Below are 21,537 nucleotides of genomic sequence, written 5' to 3'. Positions count from 1 at the left end.
TCCCTGTGTGAGAGGAGGAAACTGAGGGTCTTGGCACGCAGAGAGAAAAGGGCGGGAAAGGTACGTTCAGTGAGGAAATGGCAAAAAGCATGGCGGCAGAAGAGAACTGGCCTGATCAGGGACAACAAAGTCTCCGTTAGGAAACAAATGAAGTGGTCCAGGCAAGACAATGAGGCTTGAGCTAGAGGAGCAGCAGACGGACATGGCTTGAAAGACATCTGTAGGGGGAGCCTCGGTGGCCCTGGTGACCAACTGACTGGCTGTAAGGGTAAAGGAGAGACAGGTGTGAGGATGATATCCGGATTTCTGGCTTGGGGACGGGAGGGATGAGGAAGTGGGCCAGAGATATGGGGGGATGGGCAGGGAGCAGATGCTGAGCTCAGTCTAGGAGACAGGGAAATTTTTATTTTTTAAAAAACATCACTCATGCAGCCTAAGCAAAGATGCCAAGGAGGTCACAGATGTCAGAGAGCTTTATAAATGGCAACACACTGGGCAAGTCTGGGGGTCACGCAACCTGTCCCACTACCCCCAGACCCTCTTGCCAGGGAACAAGAGTTGGGGGTTAAAGCCATTGTCACAGAAAGATAAGCATGGACTTGATTGATTCTCTTTGTCTCCAAGGGCACTGCCAGGCCCAAGGGGGGGTTGAGTGGTAAAAGGCATAGATAGCTTCAGTGCCCAAGGGCACTGGGTCTCCCGCTGTGGCAACTTTAGTCGCCTGGTATCTCTAAACCTTGGTTTTCTTATCTGGGAAGAGGGTAACACAATGACATTGCAGGGCTACGATAAGTGAGGGGAGGTTCACAACGTACATGACGTTGTTTGAGGTACAGCCCCAGAGCCTGGTTATTTAAACACTGGAACAGGCACATCCCTGTTCGTGGAGAGTAAAGTCTTCGTGGAGAGATGGCTGCTGAGCTGGGGCCTGAAGGGTGAGCAGGATGTCAGTTGGGGGTGGAGAGGGGGACGGGCTGAGGGGACAGCAAGAGGCAGGATGACACAGGACACAAAAGGGCTGCTCAGCAGCAGCAGCATGTGGGGCCTGCCTCTGCAATTTGACTTTGTGGGATTCTGACTGGGAGTTCACAGAGTCAGAGACCCCGCTGTGTTCAGTGCCCAGGGCTCTGTGGGAAGCTCCACAAAGGCTCAATTAGGGCCTGTTCCCTCCTGGTCGTGGCTGTGGGCCGGCAGGAAGAGCTGCTGGCAGTGGGCCAGCCTCCTTGCGCATGCCCACCCAGCTCGCCAGGCAGACAAAGGGGGTGATGAAGGGAGAGGCTGGGGATGAGGGGCCAGGCTGCCTGTGGCCTCTTGGAGCCCCCTCACCCAGGGAAGGTGAGGTTCCTGCAGCGGCAGGTCATGGTGGGGAAGATGGGGCCTGCCCGCCCTGGACCATCTGCTGCTGCCTCCAAAGAACCCTAAATCTCATGGCCAGCCCTTCTGGCTCCTCCTCAGCCAGTCTGCAGCAGCATTTGGCCCAACAGCCAGCCTCTACCAATCGAGAATTCTGGTTTGCCTCCCACCGCTGTGGCTGCTCCCTCCCTGCCATCCCTGTTCCTGAGGACTCATCCAGTCCTTGCTCCTTTTGTTCATACATGACATGCCCTCCCTCGTCTTCAACTCCTGCTGCTCTGAGGCTGCTTTCCAGATCCATCCATCTTGAAGGCCTTACATGTCTCCTGAGCGCTACAGTCATCTTTCCACCTGCCTCCTCCACATATGCCCCTGGGTTCCACCAACTCACTGGTTTAATGTGTCAACTACACCTAATCTTTGCCAACAAACTTGCTACCAGAGTGATCCTTCTAAAGTGCAAACTGGGCCACAGTCAGTCTTGTGTTCAGGAACATCTCTTGGCGCCTTAATGACTAGTACAGCGATAAATTCCTTAGTCTGGAATTCAAAGTCCTTACTCTAATCCCAGCTTACCACTCTAGTGCCATTGCACTGTAAGTCTACCCACCTAGAGTGGACCCCTCCCCCAGCAAATGCTTTATTCAACTGGCAAACTCTTACTCATCCTGTGAGACCCAGACCAAAAGCTCCCTTCTCTGTGATACCTTCCCTAACTTTTGAAGCCAGTTAAACAGGCTAAATGTTCCCAATATTTTGTAAATATTCTTAATATGCTGCCCCACGTTTTATGTGGCTCCCCAGCTAATGAATGAACCCCTCCTGGGTGGGAATGACATCTTTCTTAACCCTGCACTCCTTGTGCCCATCCCAGGGCCTGGCACAAGGTTGATAGTCAGAACCTGCTTGAATGGTGAAGGAGGGAAGGGTCTCGTCCAAGACTGATATGCAGAGGTGGGTGCAGACTCCATCATCTTTCTTGGTGGGGGCCCAGTGTCTCCAACACAAGAGGAGAGAAAGAAGCTGGGAGAGGGCAGCTCAGAAGTGAAACATCAGAGTGACAGCCACCCTAGGAGCCCTAAGTGTGTCCCTAATGGGTTCTCTAGGCCTCCCCGGCTTGCAGACCACAGAGCCAGAGATCTTGCTGAGGACAACCCAGCGTGAGGCTGGAATATGTCCTATGATCTGACAGAACTAGCTCTCAATTAGCTACTTACTAGCCATGGGGCCTCAGGCATGTCCCACAATCTCTCTATGCCTCAGTCTCCTTGCTAATAAAATGGAGACAACAATTCCTACTTCAAAAGGTGTGTTTTTTCCTCACTCGTTTGTTCCACAACTATTTATCATTGTGGCAGCAGGCACAATTGAAGGCACAATTGTGGCAGGAGGCGACTGAAGGCAGGAGAAGGGGACGACGGAGGATGAGATGATAGGATGGCATCACTGACTCAATGGACATGAGTTTGAGCAAGCTCTGGGAGTTGGTGATGGACAGGGAAGCCTGGTGTGTCGCAGTCTATGGAGTCGCAGAGTCGGACATGACTGAGTGACTGAACTGAACTGATTTACTGTGTGCCGGACAGTGTATCGGTTCTGGGGAATCCTGTGCTCATGAAGGTGGCGTTCTGTGCAGTTCAGCAGGACAATGGATGGGGAACACAATTCCCAGCACAGAGAAAGATTCAGCTAAACTGGTGTGCCCCATTTACTCTAGTTTTTTCTAGGACAGAGCCAGGCCTGCCCCACCCCCAATCCCTTCAGTGCCTCGACTGGGAAAGCAGCCCCCACCTCAGCCCACCATATCCCTGGGAACACACTGGGGCTCGGAGGAGCTGGGGCTGTTTCAGAAAAATACCCTGCCAAGAATGCGTCACTCGGTCAGGGCCGACCAAGGAAAACATTGGGCCCGGGGAGGGAGATCAGACGGGCCCTCAAGCCGGGCCACTGGAGGGGCAGGCGCCGCAAGAAAGCTGAGCCGAGTCAGGCACCAGGTGAAATATGACCTCCAAAGCATCCATAGGCATTTCTTGTATAAACACCCCAGTCCAGACAGGAAGCAGGGCTGGGGGAACTGGAGGGGAAGGTGGCCCCACAGGACCCCCCAGAGGTAGACAGATGGACAGGAAGGCAGGGGAAGAAGAGGTCAGTGGAGAAAAACAATGGAGGGGGGGTGGTTGGAGAGAAGAACAGAATGCTGGGGAGAAAAACAGACCATAATATTCCCCTCTCACCCAGACAGAGGCTTCCATTTGCTTCTCTTCACCTGAGAGGTACCGGATTCCCCTGCAGGTGGGAAACTGAGGCTGTGAGAAGCAAAGATGCCGGAGTTCTGGGTCTGTTTCTCATCTGTTGCCCACTGAGGGGCCTGCCTGGAGGCACTCCAGAATGTTCTCTGAAGAAATGTCTGTCATGACCTCCCTGAGACCCCACAGTGGGTTGGCAGCCAAGCTGGGGCACAAGTCTGAATCTCCAATGGCCTCTCCAGTGACCTCTGGAGGCCCAGAACATTCCTAAGGCTCGCTTCCAGCTGCTGCTGGCAGCGGCATCTCTGCAAATGGAGCACTGTGCTGTGTGTGCTAAGTCACTTCAGTCGTGTCCGACTCTGTGCGACTCCATGGACTGTAGCCTGCCAGACTCCTCTGTTCATGGGGTTCTCCAGGCAAGGACACTGGGAGTTGCCTCGCCCTCCTCCAGGGGATCTTCCCAACCCACTGGGATTGAACCCACTTCTCTTTTGTCTCCTGCACTGGCAGGCAGGTTCTTTACCACTGAGCTACCAGGTCAATGAAATCACCCAAGAGCTTAGCAGCCAGGTCTAGGTCCCTGGTGCGTGGTCCCAGAAGGACAGCAGAGAGTAAAGCAAGCCTTGCTCAGTTAGAGAGATATCTGTGGAGGACTTGGAAGGAGCCCCTTGGAAGTGTGCTAGGGTCCAGAACAGCACGGCTGGACAGAGCCTGGCAGAGTCCCTGCTGCACAGATGGCAAGATTAAGAGTGCAGAAAAGTATGCAGTTTACCCAAAGTCACACAGCAAGGAGTGCCTGGATCAGACCCCATAGCCTTCCTCTCGGCTCAAGGAAAAAGACTTTTCTTTTGAGACCATCGTATCCAAAGCCTGCAGGGTTTGCCCCTACTGTTTATATCTTCATCAGAGTTTCGGAGAGGAGATTATACCAGGGCTGAGCCACAAATCATCAGGAGGGCTTGGAGGGAACATTGTCTCCAAGAGATTGGAGGGATTGCTAACTCTGAAAATGGGTGTGTTTAATAACAGGAGAGGAAAAAGAGACTAGGTACCTTCTTCCAGTCCGGTAGGACGTCAGGGTTTTCCTAGAGGGTCCCTGATCCCACCTCAAATTTCACCCAAAGCAGGGAGCGAGGATCCTATCCTTAACCCCGGGCACCAGCCCATATCCTTTCCTTCTGTCATCTGGGAGAAGGTCCCTGCCCCTTTACCTTCGCAGAAGCCCCAGCCTCCACGTTTCGCATGCCCTACCCTTCTCACCTGGAGCTCGGACCCTCGAAGCCCCTCCCCCGCAGCAGGCTCGATTCCCCGCCCTTCAAGTGCCCAACTGGCCCCGCCTCCACGAAGCTCCACCCCCACCTCTGGCAGCCCCGCCCCCACCTCCAGGCCAGGCTCACCTTGGTCTCTGCGAGCTGTCGCTTGAGCAGCTGCAGCGCTTCTGTGTGCTCCCGCTCACTGTCCTGAAGGGCCTGAAGCTGCTCCTTCAGCTCCCTCTGGAACACAGACAAGACAGGAATGGCAGAGCAGGCCAGAGCCAGCCCGGTATTTCCTGGTGACGGTGATGCAGAGACCAGGGCTAACTGCTGCAGGCGCTGGAAGCTGTCCTGACCCCGTGCCTCCCCTGCCCCAGCACCCTCCTCCCGTCACAGTTCAACAACCACGAAGTCCTGTAGAGTCTGTCTCCCAAGTATCTCCTGAGTCTGTGCCCATCTTTCATCCGGAGTTTTGTAACAGCCTCCACTAGGGCCATTCTAGGAGCTTCTGGCCCCCCAGTCTCCAATCCACCTCCACATACTTTCAGACCCCCTGATGTGCTGGTCAAGACTCCTTGCTTAGAATCCTCTGGCAGGAACCAAGGCCGTACCACTGTCCAGGGCTGTGACAAACTCCCCACATCCTCTGAGCACTTCCACTGGGCTAGGCACTGTCCTCAGACCTTAGCTTGTATGGGGTCATCTAATCCTCCCAATAACCCCAAACTTACAGCTAAGCACGGAAAGGTAGTGCCAGAATTGGAACTCAGGAAGTCTAGTTCTGGAGACCATGATCATGACACCAGGTGATGAATTTTCTTCAGTAATGAACAACAACAAAAATCCATGATAGACAACATGTCAAAATTTTAAAGGACAGGATCATTATGACTAATTTTTCCTTTGCCTCTGGTTCCAATATGGCTCAGTAAGACATGGCTAGTCATCTTGTTTCTATTTACAAATCTGATATTTTGTTCATCATGCAGTTTTTTGGGCATTAATTGTGATTTTTAAAAATTTCATTAAAAATTATTCATCTTGATTACTGAGTTTTGGGGCATTTGCTTCAGCTTTGTGCCTGAAGCAAGTGTCTCAGTGACCTCATGCTCGTCCCACCGCTGTCTCCACCATCCTTCCCCCATCAATCCCAGCCAGCCAAAGCGATCTTCCTGTTCCTCACTCTGGGCTGTTTCAGCCCTGTGACTGCACTTGCTGCTTCCTTTGCCTGGTGCACTTCACTCTCAGATCCACAACCCCACAGCCACCCGCCCCCTCCCCGCCCATTCCTCTATAGCATTAACGTAACAACTCAGATGCTGCCTCCTCTGAGAGGTCTTGCCTCACCAGCCCCGCACAGTGGCATCCCTTCCACCCTCCATCGCATCCTGTTCCATGGTCTCCACGATCTTGCTTATTTATCTGACAGTGTGTTTACTGTTCCTCTCCTCCACTGGAATGTGAGTTTTAGGAGGGCAAGAGTCTTGACTGACATGTTCACTGTTCTATCCCCAGCACTTAGGATAGTGCCCAGCGTACAGTAGGGCCTCAATAATTATTTGTCAAATGAATGAATGGGGCATAGAGATGGATGGTTCCCAGTGAGTGTGTGCATGCTAAGTCGCTTCAGTCATGTCCTACTCTTGTGCGACCCTATGGACTGCAGCCTGTCAGGCTCCTCTGTCCATGGGATTCTCCAGGCAAGAATACTGAAGTGGGTTGCCACGCCCTCCTCCAGGGGATCTTCCCGACCCAAGGGTCAAACTTGTGTCTCATGTCTACCTGCATTGGCAGGTGGGTTCTTTACCACTAGCACCACCTGGGAGGCCCTGGCTCCCAGTACTTCTGGACATTTAGTCCATGCTATCACAGCTGGTCGTTCTGGCTGTCCTTCATCCATCCCCATGCAGGGCGGGCTTACCCTACCATTTTCTATCTCCCCTGCACCCATCAATGGCCTGGCATTGAAATCAGGCTCCAAGAAGTTTTCTTTGGGAGTGAATCTCCATGGAAATAGCTTCTGGCCTGGGCTCTCTAGTCAGCCTGGGGTGTGAGTGGTGCCAGGGAGCTGACTTACCTGTTCACCCCACCTCCTTATCACTTGTCTCGTCAGAGCAGGGAGAGCCCTTGAAAACATCTAATCCAACTAATTTTACAGGCTAGATAGCAATGTGAGAAAATGGTCACAATGACACGCTAAGGGAAGCATGTAGAAAACAAAATGATCTGTGCTTACTATCCCTTATTCACTCAACAAATAGTTATTGAGCAATTATGATGTACCAGGCAGTGTGAGGCATTGGGAACAGAGCAGAGAACCAGACAGACATAGTCCCTACTGATAGGGATCTTCCAGTCTAGTGGGGAAGACAGATAATATTGTTGTTTAGTTACTAAGTCATGTCTGACTCTTTTGTGACCCCCATGGACTGTAGCTCTCCAAGCTCCTCTGTCCATAGGTTTTCCCAGGCAGGAATGCTGGAGTGGGTTGCCATTTTCTTCTCCAGGGGATCTTCCCGACCCAGGAATTGAACCTGCATCTCCTGCATTGGTAGGCAGATTCTTTACCACTGAGCCACCAGGGAAGCCTTCAGATAGTTATCCATTATAGTCTATGCCATGGACAGAGGAGCCTGGCAGGCTATGGTCCATAGGGTCACAAAGAGTCAGACACGACTGAAGCAGCACAGCATGCACACATGGTCTATGCTCTAGTGAAAATAAAGCCGCGTAGGATGGGTGATGAATTTAGTAGGGTGTCAGAGAAGGCTTCTCTATGGAGGGCACACCTCAGATGACAGGTGAAGGATGAAGACCCAGCCTTGAAAATACAAGTTAGATAGAAAACTCGGAATAGCTAGTTTTATGGGAGTAGAGAGCTTGCACAGACATTAACGACTGGAACTCTAGTACCATCTCAGGCCATAAGGCAACCAGAAAGGCGGATATGACAGGCCGAAACTAGTGAAACAGAAGGAAGAAGCAGCCTGGGTCTCTGATGGGTTAGCCACACCATCACTGCACTCAGGGATGTGCTAGGAAGCTTGCCCTCTGTAAAAAAGATAAACAGCTTCAGTTTATAGCGCTGGCCAATTTCCATGGTGTAAAGGCTCCCTCAAAGCCAATTTCAAGCTCTCCAAGTGAGGTCATCAGACGCAGAGCTGAGACAAGATTTGCACATTTAGTTCTCAGGAACTGGGGCAAGTTGGCCCTGGCAGACCATTGCCTGGGCTATTTTCCTATAGACCTGTTTTACGTGGAAGAGAAATACACCCTCACCTAATTTCAGTTACTTTGGGCAGCTCTCTATTACTAACAGTTGGGAGTTATTCCTAATAGATTCTCATGCATCTGAGCCACTGGAATAGACAGATCACGTTCACCTACGAATACAAAATGACTGCTCCTCCCTGATGGCCTTGGGTCTGTCCAGCTTGGGACAGTCTGCTTGAGATGCAGAGTTTGAGGAGATGAACCAAATGCTACAACTCTCTTGGTTGGTGGCCCTCATAGACCCAACCACTCAGGCATTTCTTCAGATTCTCTGAGAAAACTGCCCTGGAGGCCACGTTCTTCACATTGCTCAGGGCACCCCAGGGACATGGCCAAATTCCTCCCTGCTTTCAGGGTCAGGGAACAACAGGATCCCAGGAGCAATGGAACACTCTTTCATCCATCCACAAACATGTGCTGAATGAGGCCTCTTTGGGCCCCACATGCTGCTGTGTCAGTGACAGGGAGAAGGATGGGGGCGAGTCCCAATCTATGAAGCCTCAGGAGGTGTGTAGATGGGCTGGGTGGGAGGGTGGGAGACAGGGACAGAGACATTTACATCACAGTGAAAGCTGGAATAGTGATATGGCACCCCAAACTGCCCTTCCTCTCATGTTCCCCATCTCTGTGCAGGGCACACCCCCTACCCCTGCTGCTACCCAAGCCAGAAATCTAGGAGTCACCCTTGACATGGCCCAGTCACCAATCCAATCGGTCATCGGGCTTGCCCTGGAATCTGTCCTCTCCTCTCTATACCCACCACCCCGGTTCAGTTTTTATCACTTCTTTTCTGGGCCATGGCTCCAGGCTCCTCCCTGCCCCACAGAGCAGCTGGGATGATGGTTCTCCAGAATGGATGTGTTCCTGCATCTCCTCCCCAGGGCCCTCTGTAGGATTTCCACATTGTCTGGGGAGAAGAGGGCATCCCAGTTGGCTCAGTGGTAAAGAATCCATCTGCCAGTGCAGGAGCTATAGGAAACACTGGTTCAATCCCTGGGTCAGGAAGATCTCCTGGAGTAGGAAATGGCAACCCACTCCAGTATTCTTGCTTGCAAAATTCCATGGACAGAGGAACCTGGCTATAGTCCATGGAGTTGTAAAGAGCTGGACACGGCTGAGTGACTGAGCACACACGTACTCTGGGGAAAAGGGCACCAAGCCTGAGTGAGGCATTCAAGGTCCTTCAGTATTGACCCAAGATTTCTTTTCCAGCCTTTTCTCTTCATCCAGACCTAACATTCAATGCAGTAGCTGCTAGTCACACATGGTTATTTAAATTCAAATGAAATAAAATAAAATTGAAATTCAGTTCCTAAGCTGTACTGAGTTGGACCATAAATAAGGCTGAATGCCAAAGAATTGATGCTTTTGAACTGTGGTTCTGGAGAAGACTCTTGAGAGTCCCTTGGACAGTAAGGAGATCAAATCAGTAAATCCTAAAGGAAATCAACCTTGAATATTCATTGGAAAGACTGATGCTGACGCTCCAATCCTTTGGCCACCTGATGTGAAGTGCCAATTCATTGGAAAAGACCCCGATGCTTGACAAGATTGAAGGCAGGAGGAGAAGGCAGGAGAAGATGAGATGGTTGGATGGCATCACTAACTCAATGCACATGAGTTTGAGCAAGCTCCGGGAGTTGGTGGAGGACAGGGAAGCCTAGTGTGCTGCAGTCCATGAGGTTGCAAAGAGTTGGACACAACTGAGCAACAGTTATACTAGAGCTAGAAAAACAACAGCTATACTAGAGTGAACATTTCAAGTGCTCAACAGCCACAGGTGACTGGTGGCTATGGTATCAGATGGTGCAGATGCAGGACACTTCCATTATTCCAGAAAGTTCTACTGGACAGTGCTGCTCTAGATGCATGAAGCAACTTGCAGTGACCTCCACCAGGCCTTTACACATGCTGTTCCCTCTATCTGGAAGGCTCAGCTACATGGTTTTCTCTACTTGTTGCTGCTGCTGCTGCTAACTCGCTTCAGTTGTGTCTGACTCTTAGCCACCCCATGGACTGCAGCCCACCAGGCTCCTCCGTCCATGGGATTTTCCAGGCAGGAGTGCTGGAGTGGGGTGAGTGCTTATCTTGGAAGACCTAGAACAGACATCACCCCCACTGAGAATCCATATCTCAACTCCATTCTGTCATCAGACAATCCCTGTGTGCAGAGCCTTCCCTCACACTATCAGGCACATGCTGCATCTTAACAGCAAGGTTATCTGTCAGTCTTCCCTCTGAGGTATAGGCTTTTAGGCCAGGGACTGTGTCTGAGAGATTTTCACACCCTCAGTACCTAGGAGAGGGCCAGGCACAGAGTTTATATCATGAATCTGCCCTGGGGAGAGGCTAGGCTGGGTCAGGGCTCACCTCTGAAAGGGTGGGCAGAGTCCCCAGGCAGGCAGCTCTCCTCAGGTGAGCTACAGATCCTGAGGGAACAGCTAAGTTAGGAAAAACAAAATGTAGAACCCACAGAGCAGGACTAGGAAGCAGCCTGGGCTTTGTTACTCACCCTGCCTTCCCTCCTTCCAGGCCTGGGATCAGACCTGACCCCCTGGGTTAGGAGACTGGCTTTGTCATCTTGGGCAGGTAACCTAACCTCTCTGGGCCCCAGTCCCTCATCTGAGAAATGGGGATAACAATATCTCCTAGGGTTGGAGGGTGAAATGAGATAACGGTAAGAAGTGTTGTTTAGCCTTACAGTGGAGAGCCTGGCATACACTGGGTGCTTGGGAGACGGGGGGCCACCATGTCCCGTGTGAGGTTCCTGGGTCACTTCTCCACGTCCCTATGGTTTGCTGTGTCAGGCCCCTCCTTTCCTCCTCAGACGGCCGGAATAGGAAGGGGCCCCAGGGACCATCTAGTCCAGCCATCTGGATTTCTAGAACAGGGACTGAGGTCCAAGAAAAAGGGACTGAGTGGCCCATGGCCACACGGCTTGACAGAGAACCAACTGGGAAATCTCCCAGCAGATGTCAGACAGGAAACGAAGCTGTTGACGAACTCCTAAGTGATAGAGCTAACTGTGCGGAAGGACACTGACCCTCCTGGAGGCTCAGAACCGGGTCTGGAGGCAGTGTGGCCTAGGTTTGAATTTCACAGTCAGCGTGTCACTTAGTTCGCACAACAACCTCATGAGATTGGTGCCTTTGTCACTCGGTCTCTCAGAGGGGGAAAGAGAGTCTCAGAGAGGTCAGGCAGTGTGCCAAAGGGGACAGAGCTTGTAAGAATCAGGAGTGGGGATCTGAGTGACTCCAAAATCCATGCTGGAAACCACTCGGTCCTTCTGTCAGCAATACAGCAATCACGTCTGGGCACCCACAGTCAGGCTCTAGGCCAGTCACTCCAGGGGGCTGGGGGGCTGCAGACAGCCTTTGCCCTTGAGAGTTTGCAGTGAGTAGGAGAGGCAGAAATAGAAACAGGTAGACTGCAAAGGGAGAACAGGATAAACGTGGAGGGAACACCCAGGAGCCCGGCTGTGTTTGTGACTCCCTCCCACCTCAGTTGCCAAATCTATAAAGTACAGCTAATGACACCACCGGCTCTGTGGTTGTTGTGAGGATTAGGTGACTTAATACAGGACCTGTCCGGAGGCCCAGGAAGTGCTCAGCCACTCGTAGTTGTCATTATCATCACAATAATTATAATTGTATGTGAAATAGGAAGTTTCTTAGAGAGAGTTTATTTCTGACGGAAAGATCTGGGAAGATGGATGGATGGCTGGGCAGGGTCCCTTCTAGTCTCCAGGGTGGGGCCAGAGCATTCCAGGTGGAGAGAACTGGTCAGGTAGGGGCACAGGTGTGTGCAGGAAGTGAGGGGCAGTTGGGGGTGGCTGGAGTCAGGTATGTGGGTGGAGTCTCAAGCTGGAAAGGCCAGTGGGGCTGGCTGGGATGAGGGCAGCAGGGTGTGGGGTGGAGTTGGCCTTGGAGGTCAGCCTGGGGGAGCTGGACTCTGCAGGCCCATCAATGCTGGGGCAGAACAGGAATGGGGGTGGGGGGTGGGGGGACGCCCTCCTGAGGGCAGAGCCGCTGGAGAGGGGGCAGAGTTAGGGCTGGTGCAGACCTAAGCACACAATTATGCAAATATGTCAGTTGAGAGACTCTGAGGCTCCCGCATGCACAGAGAGGCCAGGCCTGGGGCAGCAGCTGTGGGGGAGGACAGAGAGCCAGGGCTCACAGGCCCCCAAGGCCAGACCTCCCTTCCTGCAAGGCCATTCCTCCTCCAGCCCAGAGGATAAAGGTGCTGCCAGAAGCCATCTCCACCAGCTTCAGGGACCCTCACACCCGTGTCACGCTTCTGCCCCGTGGTAACAGCATGAACTTGGGTGTAGAAAAACCTGGTTTCAAATCCTGGCTGCATGCCCCTGGGTAGATCACATCTTCCCCTCTCAGAGCCTTATCTATAAAACGAGGACCAGAGCCACTTGGCAGGGGATGTGATGAGGATAAAATGAGACGAGACCCTTGAAAGGGCCCAGCATGGCGTGGCTCACGATAGGTACTCAAGACCCTTTGGTGCTCAAGACTCCTCCCCTCCTCCACACCCAGTACTGCCTTCTCTTCCCTCCTCTGGCCCAGAGCTGCCCCAGATCTTCACAGGGCACACTGAACTTGCCTCTTCTCTCCCTTCCCCCAGGTCTCTCTTCTATTTGCAGACCCCTGATTCTCCTGTTTCTGTTTCTTCTGTCAGACCTGAACCCTGCTGCATCTTCTCGGCCTCTGAGCCTGCCCTGCCCACTTTGAGCCTCAGGGTCTCTGGCAGGGCAGCACCGCGTGATTGTGCCCCCTCTTCCAGGCTGCCCACCAGGCCCACCCACACACCACCCCTTAAGGCACACTGACCAGGCCCGCCTTGCCTGCTCCAGCCTGTTTCTAGTTCCCCCGCATCTCCAGGGTCAAGTCCACGCTCCTTGGGCAGGACTGGTGTCCAGCTCCTTGGGCAGGACTGGTGCATTCAAGCCCCTTTCCCACCCTTCGCCCTCCAGTCACGATGAACCGCCGGCTCACCTTCATGCCTGTCCCTGGCTGACTCAGATCATCATCTGAGTCCAAGTTCTGGCTTCAGCAACATGTACTGGTTGTGTGGCCTTAGGCACAACTTCTGAGCCTCAGTTTCCTCATGTGAAAAATGGGGCAATGAGACCTGTCTCCTAGGGCGGCTGTGAGGGTGAAACGAGAACGGGTATCTGCCCCGGCACCCTGCACATGGGACCGTGGGTGTTGTTTCTCCCTGTGTAACGTCTCCTCTCTCTGCTCTCAAGACCCAGTTGTCAGCTGGGGAACCTGGCCAACCCTCAGTTGTGCCCACAGGAGCCTAGGACATGACGCGGCAGCTTATAGGCCTGTCTCCCAAGAACCACAGCAGGGCCAAGCTTGTCTTGTTCTCTCCTGGGCCCAGGACCTTGGCCCTCAGTGAGCCAGCAGAGGAGTGTCAACCGAGTAAATTACTGACTAAATCTCTGAATCCAAGAAGGACACCATCTCCACATCCTTGACAACCACTTCTGTGTTCAAACAGAATTCAAGGTCCAGAAAGTAAATGATGCTGTAAAAACAGCACTGGACTGAGATTCCAGGGAGCTGGGCTCTGGACCAAACTTGGGCAAGTCAGTTTCCCCATTTGCACAGTGGGGAGAGGGTGGAAGCGGATTTCTGAGGTCTCATTTGGATGTTCCCTGAGGCAGTTAGGGTGGTGTTGGTGAGGGGGGAAGAATTCTGAGTCAGACCAGAGTCTGACCCAGCTTTGCCTCCTACTTGCAGCGTGATCTTGGGCAAGTTACTGAGCCTCTCAGCCTCATCATCTTCATCTGTGAAATGGGGCTGATCCTAGTCCCACTCGGGGAGCGGGGAAAAGAAAAAGGGCTTCTGTAAGGATTCGAGGCCCGTAACAGCACCTGGCACATAACAATGGTCCAATACACTCTGGCTCGTTTTATGGGGTTGTTATTGTTTCTGTTGTCACTTCCTACCCGATCCTTTCCTCTCTAGAAAATAAACATCCTGGGGTCCCCAGCTTCCATTCTGAGTTTCAGCCCCATGACCTGTGCTCAGCCAAGGTGTTCTGGATGAACTGGGCTTTTCCTGGTTGCCCACACACACCTGTGAAGAGGGAAGTAGAGATGCCAACTGCGGCCGTGGGTCTGACTCACTGGCAGCCTTGCCCCAGTGGAGCCTGCTTTGTGCACACAAGTCCTGCCCTCTCCTGCAAAAGTAACAGCAGAGGCCACTTCCCCCAGACACAGACAGCCCAGCTGTCCACAGTAGCAAATAAAGCACCTTCACACCAGCTGTCTCTGGATAGGCAGCAACTCGCTCTCCTTCTTTATGTTTTGTTCTGATTTCCACTTCCCAGGTTGGGAGAGGGTGCAGAGAAGGCAGCACCTTCTGCTCAGCTGGAAGAAGCCAGTGTCAGGATTTGAATCCAGTCCCTCAGCTCTGTTCTTTCCCTGTGTGGCTGCCTCGGGGGTCTCTGGAGCCCCATGCCCAACTCCTCAGGGCTCCCATCCAAGGCTGATCCACTGCTGTCTCCCTTGGCATGAAGGAGGCCTTGGGAAAGGCTCCAGCGGTCACATGAGACCTGGAGGGGGTGGCTGGGACTGCATCCAACCCCTTGCCTGGAGGTTAGGAAGCTGAGATGGCCAGAGAGCCGGATGCTGTGCCCAAGTAAGATGACATTCAGCACCTGCCCTTGGAGCATCAGCTGGCACAGGCAGACGATGTCCGGAGCCTGACCCTGTACACTTGAACTACAAAGACAGGCAGGGTGCGGGGGAGACAGCCACCTGGCCCTGAGAGGTAGCTCAGAGGCTATGCATGGTCCACTCAGCCAGGCTTCAAATCCTGTCCCTGCTGTTTACCAGCTGGGTGACCAAACAAGTCACAGAATTCCTCTGAGCCTCTGTTTCCTTATCTGTAAAAAGAGTAAATTACAGTACCCATTTGACAGGGTGTTATGAAAAACATTAGATGAAAAAAAAATTAAATGAGTCAGTACACGAAAAGTGCTTAGCACTTAGGACTCAGTAATATTAACTGAGAAGCCCCAAACCCTTCTGAGATGGTGGTTCCTTCCCTCCACTTTGCTCTGTGGGCCAGTGCTCAGCAGTGGAAAAAAAGGGAAGGCATACACACACACACACACACACTGTTTACATGACAAAATTTCTGTAGAACTGTAAACAAATCTTTAAGAAAAAAATCCTATTTTTCATGGGGTGGGACTATGGGGGGGTTTTAACTTTTACATTATATAGCTCTGTTTCTTATGTTAATTTTATACTCAGAAAAAATAAAGATATTTAAAAATTGCTACCACTAACTGTATGCCAAGCACAGTGTCAGGCACATTTGATACAACCTCCCTCTTACGACATCCTTGCCATGATGGTCGTATTATCCCCATGTTAGCAGGTGGAGGCTTAGAGAATGAAGTGATTGGATCAAGGACACACAGCTTATCGGTGAGGATGCCAGGATCTGACCCCAGTATTGGAATCTAGGGTACAAAGCCATTCTACTTGCAGGTCAGGGAAAGCTTCATGAAGGAGGGGCTATTTGAGCTGAGCCTGGAAAGCTGAGTAGGACTTCTCCAGGCCTGGGTTCTCAGCCTGTTGTGATTTTTACCCTAGGGGACATTTGATGAAGCCTGAAGGCATTTTTGACTGTCAGAGCTTGGGGTGGGTCACGCTACTAGCATCCAGTGGGTGGAGGCCAGGGATGCTACTAAACAGGCCACAGTGCACAGGATTGCCCTGCATGACATAGACTTGTGTGTGTGCGTGCTCAGTCACTCAGCGGTGTCCAGCTCTTTGCAATACCATGGACTGTAGTCTGCCAGGCTCCTCTGTCCATGGGATCTCCCAGCAAGAATACTGGGGTGGGTTGCCATTTCCTTCTTCAGGGGATCTTCCCGACCCAGGAATCCAACTTGCATCTCCTGCATCATCCTACATCGGCAGGCGGATTCTTTACCACTGTGCCACCTGGGAAGCACTGCATAACATAGACTTATCTGGCCCCAAATGTTAATAGTGCCAAGTACGATGTAACAAACCAGAACTGTCATGTATTGAGTGCTTACTATGCATCAAGTGCAGCACCAACTTCTGGCCAATGTCATCTTATTGAATTCAACCCCGTTATTCCCATGCTGTGAAGGAGGTTCCTGAGGCTCAGAGATGATAAGGAGCTTTCCTAAGGTCACAGAGCCAGAAATGGTACTGCAGACTTGGAGTTGCTTGAGTACAAAGCCAGAGTCTACCTCTCTCCTCTGCTGCGTCTAGGATTTATAATAAATGAAAACAGCTCCAGGCTAACTGTTAGGAGAGGTGGGGGGAGGGGGGAGCTGTGAGGAGACTCCTGATGAGCCAGGAGTAGCCTCTTCTGGCCTCAGGGCCTTGGGAAAGGGGAGGATCCTCTCCTCCCTGCTCTGCCATTTCCCCATCTGTCAAAGGAAGTTTGTACCAGATGATCTCCAAGGCCCTGCTGGCTCGGAGTCTGTTATTTTCCAGGAGAGGGGCCCAGCCCAGGCCTCAGGAGCCCTGGGGACAAGCCACCAGCTGCTGGGAGAGGAGGGGGTGTGACAGGCAAGCCCAGTCTCATTTCCAGTGCATAAATAGCTAATGAGCCCCACTTCCCCATGAACAGAGAGGGAGTCATGGGGGTGGGGAGTGGCTTGAGCCTCACCCAGCAGCTTACTTCTCCACAGGAGAGGATGTTTCTCTGCCACTTTCTTGCCAAGCCCAAAGGAGGTACCAAAACAAGGCCTCCTTCTCAGGTGAGAGGCAGGTCTGGGCAATTGCCCAGCTGGGCACTTGAGGTCTCATACGTAGAAGGAGAAAGGATGGGAGTGCGTGCTGACCCAGCCCCTAACCTGTGCCAGGCATCTCAATAGCAGATTCATTTCAGGTCAGCCTCGTGAAAATCCTGGTAGGAAAGAATCATTCTGATGCCAGTTTACAGGCGAGAGCCTGGAGGCTTCCATGAAGAAATGTGCCGATTAGACAGACAGGGCTGAAGGAAGGTTTGGAACCTAAATGTAACTGACCCCAGGACAGTACACTAGAGGATGAGTGAGTAGCAGTCTTATTTTTCTTTTCACCCAAGAATGACAGTGTTTCAATAAACATTTGGAGAAAATATATATTCATTTTCTCCTGCCTGCCCCAGGTCATGGAACAGACGACAAAACCCCACAACACCATGATTTGGATTTGCTGGTTTGCAGACAGGGGATTCAAATGTTGGAAAGCAGAGTTCTCCCTAGCTAGAAAGTCAGACAGAGAGACGAGGGGCTGAGTGGCAGGGACGGGATCTGGCTGGGGTCAGGCTGAGCTTTCTAGGCCGGCTCTCTCACTATCTGGCAGTGTGACTTTGGGTATGTTGCATCACCTCTCTGGACCTGTCTCCGAGTCTACATAATGAAGAGGATGGACAGATGGTTTCAGAGTCCCTCCAGTCTCTTACTACCTGTGCTCAGTCCTGTCCAAGCTTCTCTCCTTCTCCCTGTTTAAGTGACTTCATAGACGGGGAGATGGAAGCACCAGAGCCTGGCACAAGGGGCTCTGGGAGTAGAGGGCCAATGCCATCCTTGTGCCAGCTCCCAGAGCCCCCAGCTCTTGCTCTCCATCCCCACACAGCCAAACTGAAAGGGAGTCAGCGGTGTTTTGGGAATTAAAGGAACAAGGAGCAGATGAGGTGAACACAGGGTCATTTCTCCTAGGGCCAGGGTATCTGCTGATGCAGGCGGGCTCACGGAGACTCATGTATAATGGGGGTGACCCCCTACAACAGGGAAAATAGTCATTTAGCTCCTGCTTAAGGAGTCAAAAACCTTCTGCTTCCAAAGGCTCTACAGTCTGGGCCAACTTAGGTCAGGGATGGTCATTCATTCAACCTTTACTGATGTGCGCTGCGGGCCAGGCCTTGTGCCAGGCTTTAGGTCCACAGATATGACGACTAAGAGACTGTCCCTTCTCTTGGTGACTGTGTGCTAGTCTGGTATCCTGAGGCCAAAGACACAAGGTTTGCTAGATTTAAATGGTTTAGCTTGAGAAAGAGATTCCAGGCTCACAAAAAGCTTGGGAATCATTTTATTAAACACAGCAAGATGGGTTTCTTTGCTACAAGATTTCTCTAAGCCTTTAATATGCAAATGTACACTGAGAATTCTCCAAGGAGGGTATAGAGAATGTACTTTATTTCCTAATTATAGCTAATCTTGGAACACTATTTTAATATTTATTTTTATTTATTTATTTGGTTATGCCGGGTCTTAGTTATGGGATGCGGGATCTTTAGTTGCAGCAATGCAAACTCTTGGTTGCAGACCAGGGATCAACCCCAGCCCCCTGCCTTGGAAGTGTGGAGGCTTAGCCACTGGATCATCAGAGAAGTTCCTGGAACACTATTTTTTTTTTTAATATTATACTTATTAACAAAGACTGCAGTGCTAATGCTATTGTTTTGGAGTTTAGAGAAGGCTTATACAGAGAGGGCATTTGAGCAGGGCTTTGAGAGTTGAACAGGAGTCGGTCAGTGAGGATGGGAAGGCTGCAGGGAGATCAATTACAGTCCTAGGCTGACTATGATCAGGCTACCCTGCATGTACTGTTTCACATAGTCCTCAAGGTCCTGATGTGGGCGACAGAGCTAAAGAGGTCACTAAAAGTCCCTGGAAACTCCTAGAGGTCCACTCTTTCTCTTTTCTTGAATCACCTCACCTCAGGGTCTTATTACCCAGATCTTGAGCCTATAGGTCCTATCTCACTCTCAATTAGCCTCTACTGTGATTTCAATTCAGAATGATATTTACAGTATCTGAACTTGATCCCAGCCTAGACCCTCACACACCTTGCCCTAGCCCCTGGCACCCAAATCCACTCTCTCAGCAGTTTGCTGACCCTCATTTAGACCCTCTCTTAGATTTAACCCTGACCTGCTCAGAGTGATCTAGCCCAGGTACTGATCCCCAGGTCCTGATGCACACCTGATCGAACCCCCAAGGACATCATGCCCCAAAACCTGCAGCTCAGCTACAATGTCTAGTCCAGACTCATCCTCGGACGGCGGCCCCAACCCCTGTCCAGTCCTGACTTTGTTCCCATTCCCCACCTGTGTCTTTGTCCCCAACTCAATCCTGAACCATTCTTATGTGGGCCCTGTCTCCAGGTCCCACTCTAGGACCTCCCACAGTGGCCCTGCCCTTGCCCAGCTCAGATTCGGCCGCGTCCCTAACCTTGCCCCAGCCAGTACAGCTCTGATCCTATTTGTCCCCGCCGTCGCACTCCACTGGGGCTCTCTCCCCAGCCATGGACCCACTCCCGGCTTCAGTTCTGAGACCCAGCCTGGAGAACTCGGCTCAAGGCCCCACCCTCAACACCGCCTCCTCGCCGCGGCCCCGCCCCGTCCTAATTCTGATAGGGCCCTGACCCTGCCGGCGGCCCCGCCCTATGGCAATTCTGACTGGGCCCTGCCCGCGCGGTCCAGCCCTGACCCCGCCCCCGGCCCCGCCCCGCCCCCCGCCCCAGGCCGAGCAAACAGCTCACCTGCAACTCCTCGAAGGCATCATCGATGCCGGTGACCTGGTGCTGCTCGTGTAGTGCGGGTTCATCGCAAAAGAAGCAGAGCAGTGCGCGGTCCGTGAGGCAGAAGAGCTTGACCTTGTCGTGTGCCTGGCACGGTCGCGCGGCCCGGCGCGCGTTGAGGATGGCGTCCAGGGGGAAGGCGCTGTAGCGCTCCACGATGTTGGCCAGCTTGAGGCTGGGCGCGAGCGCGGGCTCTGCAAACGTGCGCCGGCACTCGGGGCAGTCGCGGGCGCCCTGCGCTTCCTGCCTCACCCAGTGCTCGGTGATGCAGCGGCGGCAGAAGTAGTGCTCGCAGCCCAGGCTCACCGGGTCCTGGTAGATGCTCAGACAGATGGAGCAAAGCAGCTCGTCCTTGAGACTGCATGCCATGGCGCCAGGGGCGGTGGGAGAGGGTCCCCCGAGATGCAGGGGGCGGCGGGGAGAGCGCGGCGCTGTCGGGGGCAGCTCCTGGGAATGGGTGCCAGGAGCAGGCCCGGAGAAGCAGGAGCTACAAGAGAAGGAAGAGGTGTTGTCCGAGAGCGGGGTAATGCGAGTAAGAGGTCCGGGGTAGAGACTATCCGAGAAGTGAGCCCAGGAAGGTGGTCTCGAGGTAGTGGGTGACCCGGAGCGATGGGTGCTGGAGGGAGGGGGCCGTGGGTGTCTGGGGGAGGGTGCTCCCAGCAAGAAGAGTCTAGGGAAAGGGGCAGTCCCGAGGTATGGGTGCTGAGAGAAGAGGATCAGGGAGGGGGGCGGAGGCCTTGGGGGGCTGTAATACCAGGATGGGTGCGGTGGGGGGAGGGGGAGAAGCTGGGGATGGGGAATTCTCGGGGAGGGGGAAGAGCCTCCCCTCGGCTGTTCCCGGCAGAGGAGAGGAGGGGCGTGAGCAAGCTCAGCTGTTCGATCCCGGCCCCAAGACCCGTCCCCGCGCGGCCTCTTACCCTCGCCGGCTCAGAGGCCACAGCTTCGGTCCCAGCGCAGCCTCTCAACCCGGAACCAGCCGAGCCAAAGCTGCCGGCGGCCTCGGCTCCCTCCCCGCCTCCGCGGGCGGGGACCCAGTGACTCCGCCCCCGCGGCGGGCGGGGGAGAGGAGGGGCAGGGCCGGGACTCCAGCCTGCGAAACGCCTCCCCGCCCCCACCATTCCCCAGCTCCCAGGGGTGCGAAAGCCAGCTGTTCCTTCAGGGTCTGTACTTGGAACAACATCCAGGTCTCGCTTGGCGTCCCTGCAGCGGAGGTGGGCGGGGGAGGGGAGGCGGGAGAAGTGGGCCTCTATTTTGAGAGGGTAAGGAGTACAGGATCTTTTTGGATCATCAATGTGAAGATTGGTGAAAAATAATATTTTGTATTAAAACAAACACAGGTATGTTGTTTAATCTGCGTAGAATACAACTTTTGCATAAAATGTAAAGATAAAACTCGAGAAATACCCTGCTTGCTTAGAGCAAGTTCAAGAGCCTCACACTTCTAAGCCCTGGGGTCCCATTTCCTCTTCACTTTCTTAAGCAGTGCTAATGGCGGAAGTTGGAAAGTCCTGGCCCTGACTTATATCTAACCTGAGGAGTTGTCTCCACTTAGCAAGCATTTCTGGAGTGCTATAGTATGAGTGCTGTATTATGGAGAGGGTGAAAGAGTAATAGGAGACCTGGTCTGCATGCCAGATGGAGAGGGGATAAGGGATTTCTAGGCAGAGGGGGCAGCATGTGCAGGAGCATGGAGGTGTGAAAGGGGAGGAAAATTTTGGGGAAGTGTGAGCAGTTCTCTATTGTTGGGGTTGGGGTGGAAAAGGGGCTAGAGTGGGGTGGAGGGCGTTGAGGGTCTTGCTGAAAGATTTCCTGAAAGCATTGAGCTTTC

At 52.8% G+C, this 21,537-nt stretch overlaps 1 protein-coding gene across 2 annotated transcripts in view; it reads right to left on the bottom strand.

Annotated features, from left to right (window-relative positions):
* The window catches only part of TRIM62 (tripartite motif containing 62), a 37,915-nt gene extending 17,179 nt beyond the window's left edge, over positions 1–20,736 (bottom strand). Inside the window, exons 1-3 of one of the 2 annotated variants that reach the window (XM_019978747.2) lie at positions 20,627–20,736; positions 19,671–20,196; positions 4,997–5,092 (exon numbers count right to left, since the gene is read on the bottom strand). In XM_019978747.2, the coding sequence (XP_019834306.1) occupies positions 4,997–5,092; positions 19,671–20,078 (504 nt within the window). In that variant the 5' untranslated portion in view covers positions 20,079–20,196; positions 20,627–20,736. Of the gene's footprint in view, positions 1–4,996; positions 5,093–14,607; positions 14,677–19,670; positions 20,197–20,626 lie in introns of those variants that run through there. The other variant, XM_070774257.1, reaches the window with a different exon arrangement.
* Positions 20,737–21,537: the final 801 nt, after the last annotated feature.

Source organism: Bos indicus, chromosome 2 (genome assembly GCF_029378745.1).
Source record: "Bos indicus isolate NIAB-ARS_2022 breed Sahiwal x Tharparkar chromosome 2, NIAB-ARS_B.indTharparkar_mat_pri_1.0, whole genome shotgun sequence".
NCBI lineage: Eukaryota > Metazoa > Chordata > Mammalia > Artiodactyla > Bovidae > Bos > Bos indicus.
The sequence above is the reverse complement of the archived record's forward strand: the minus strand, read 5'-3'. Positions and strand labels throughout refer to the sequence as shown.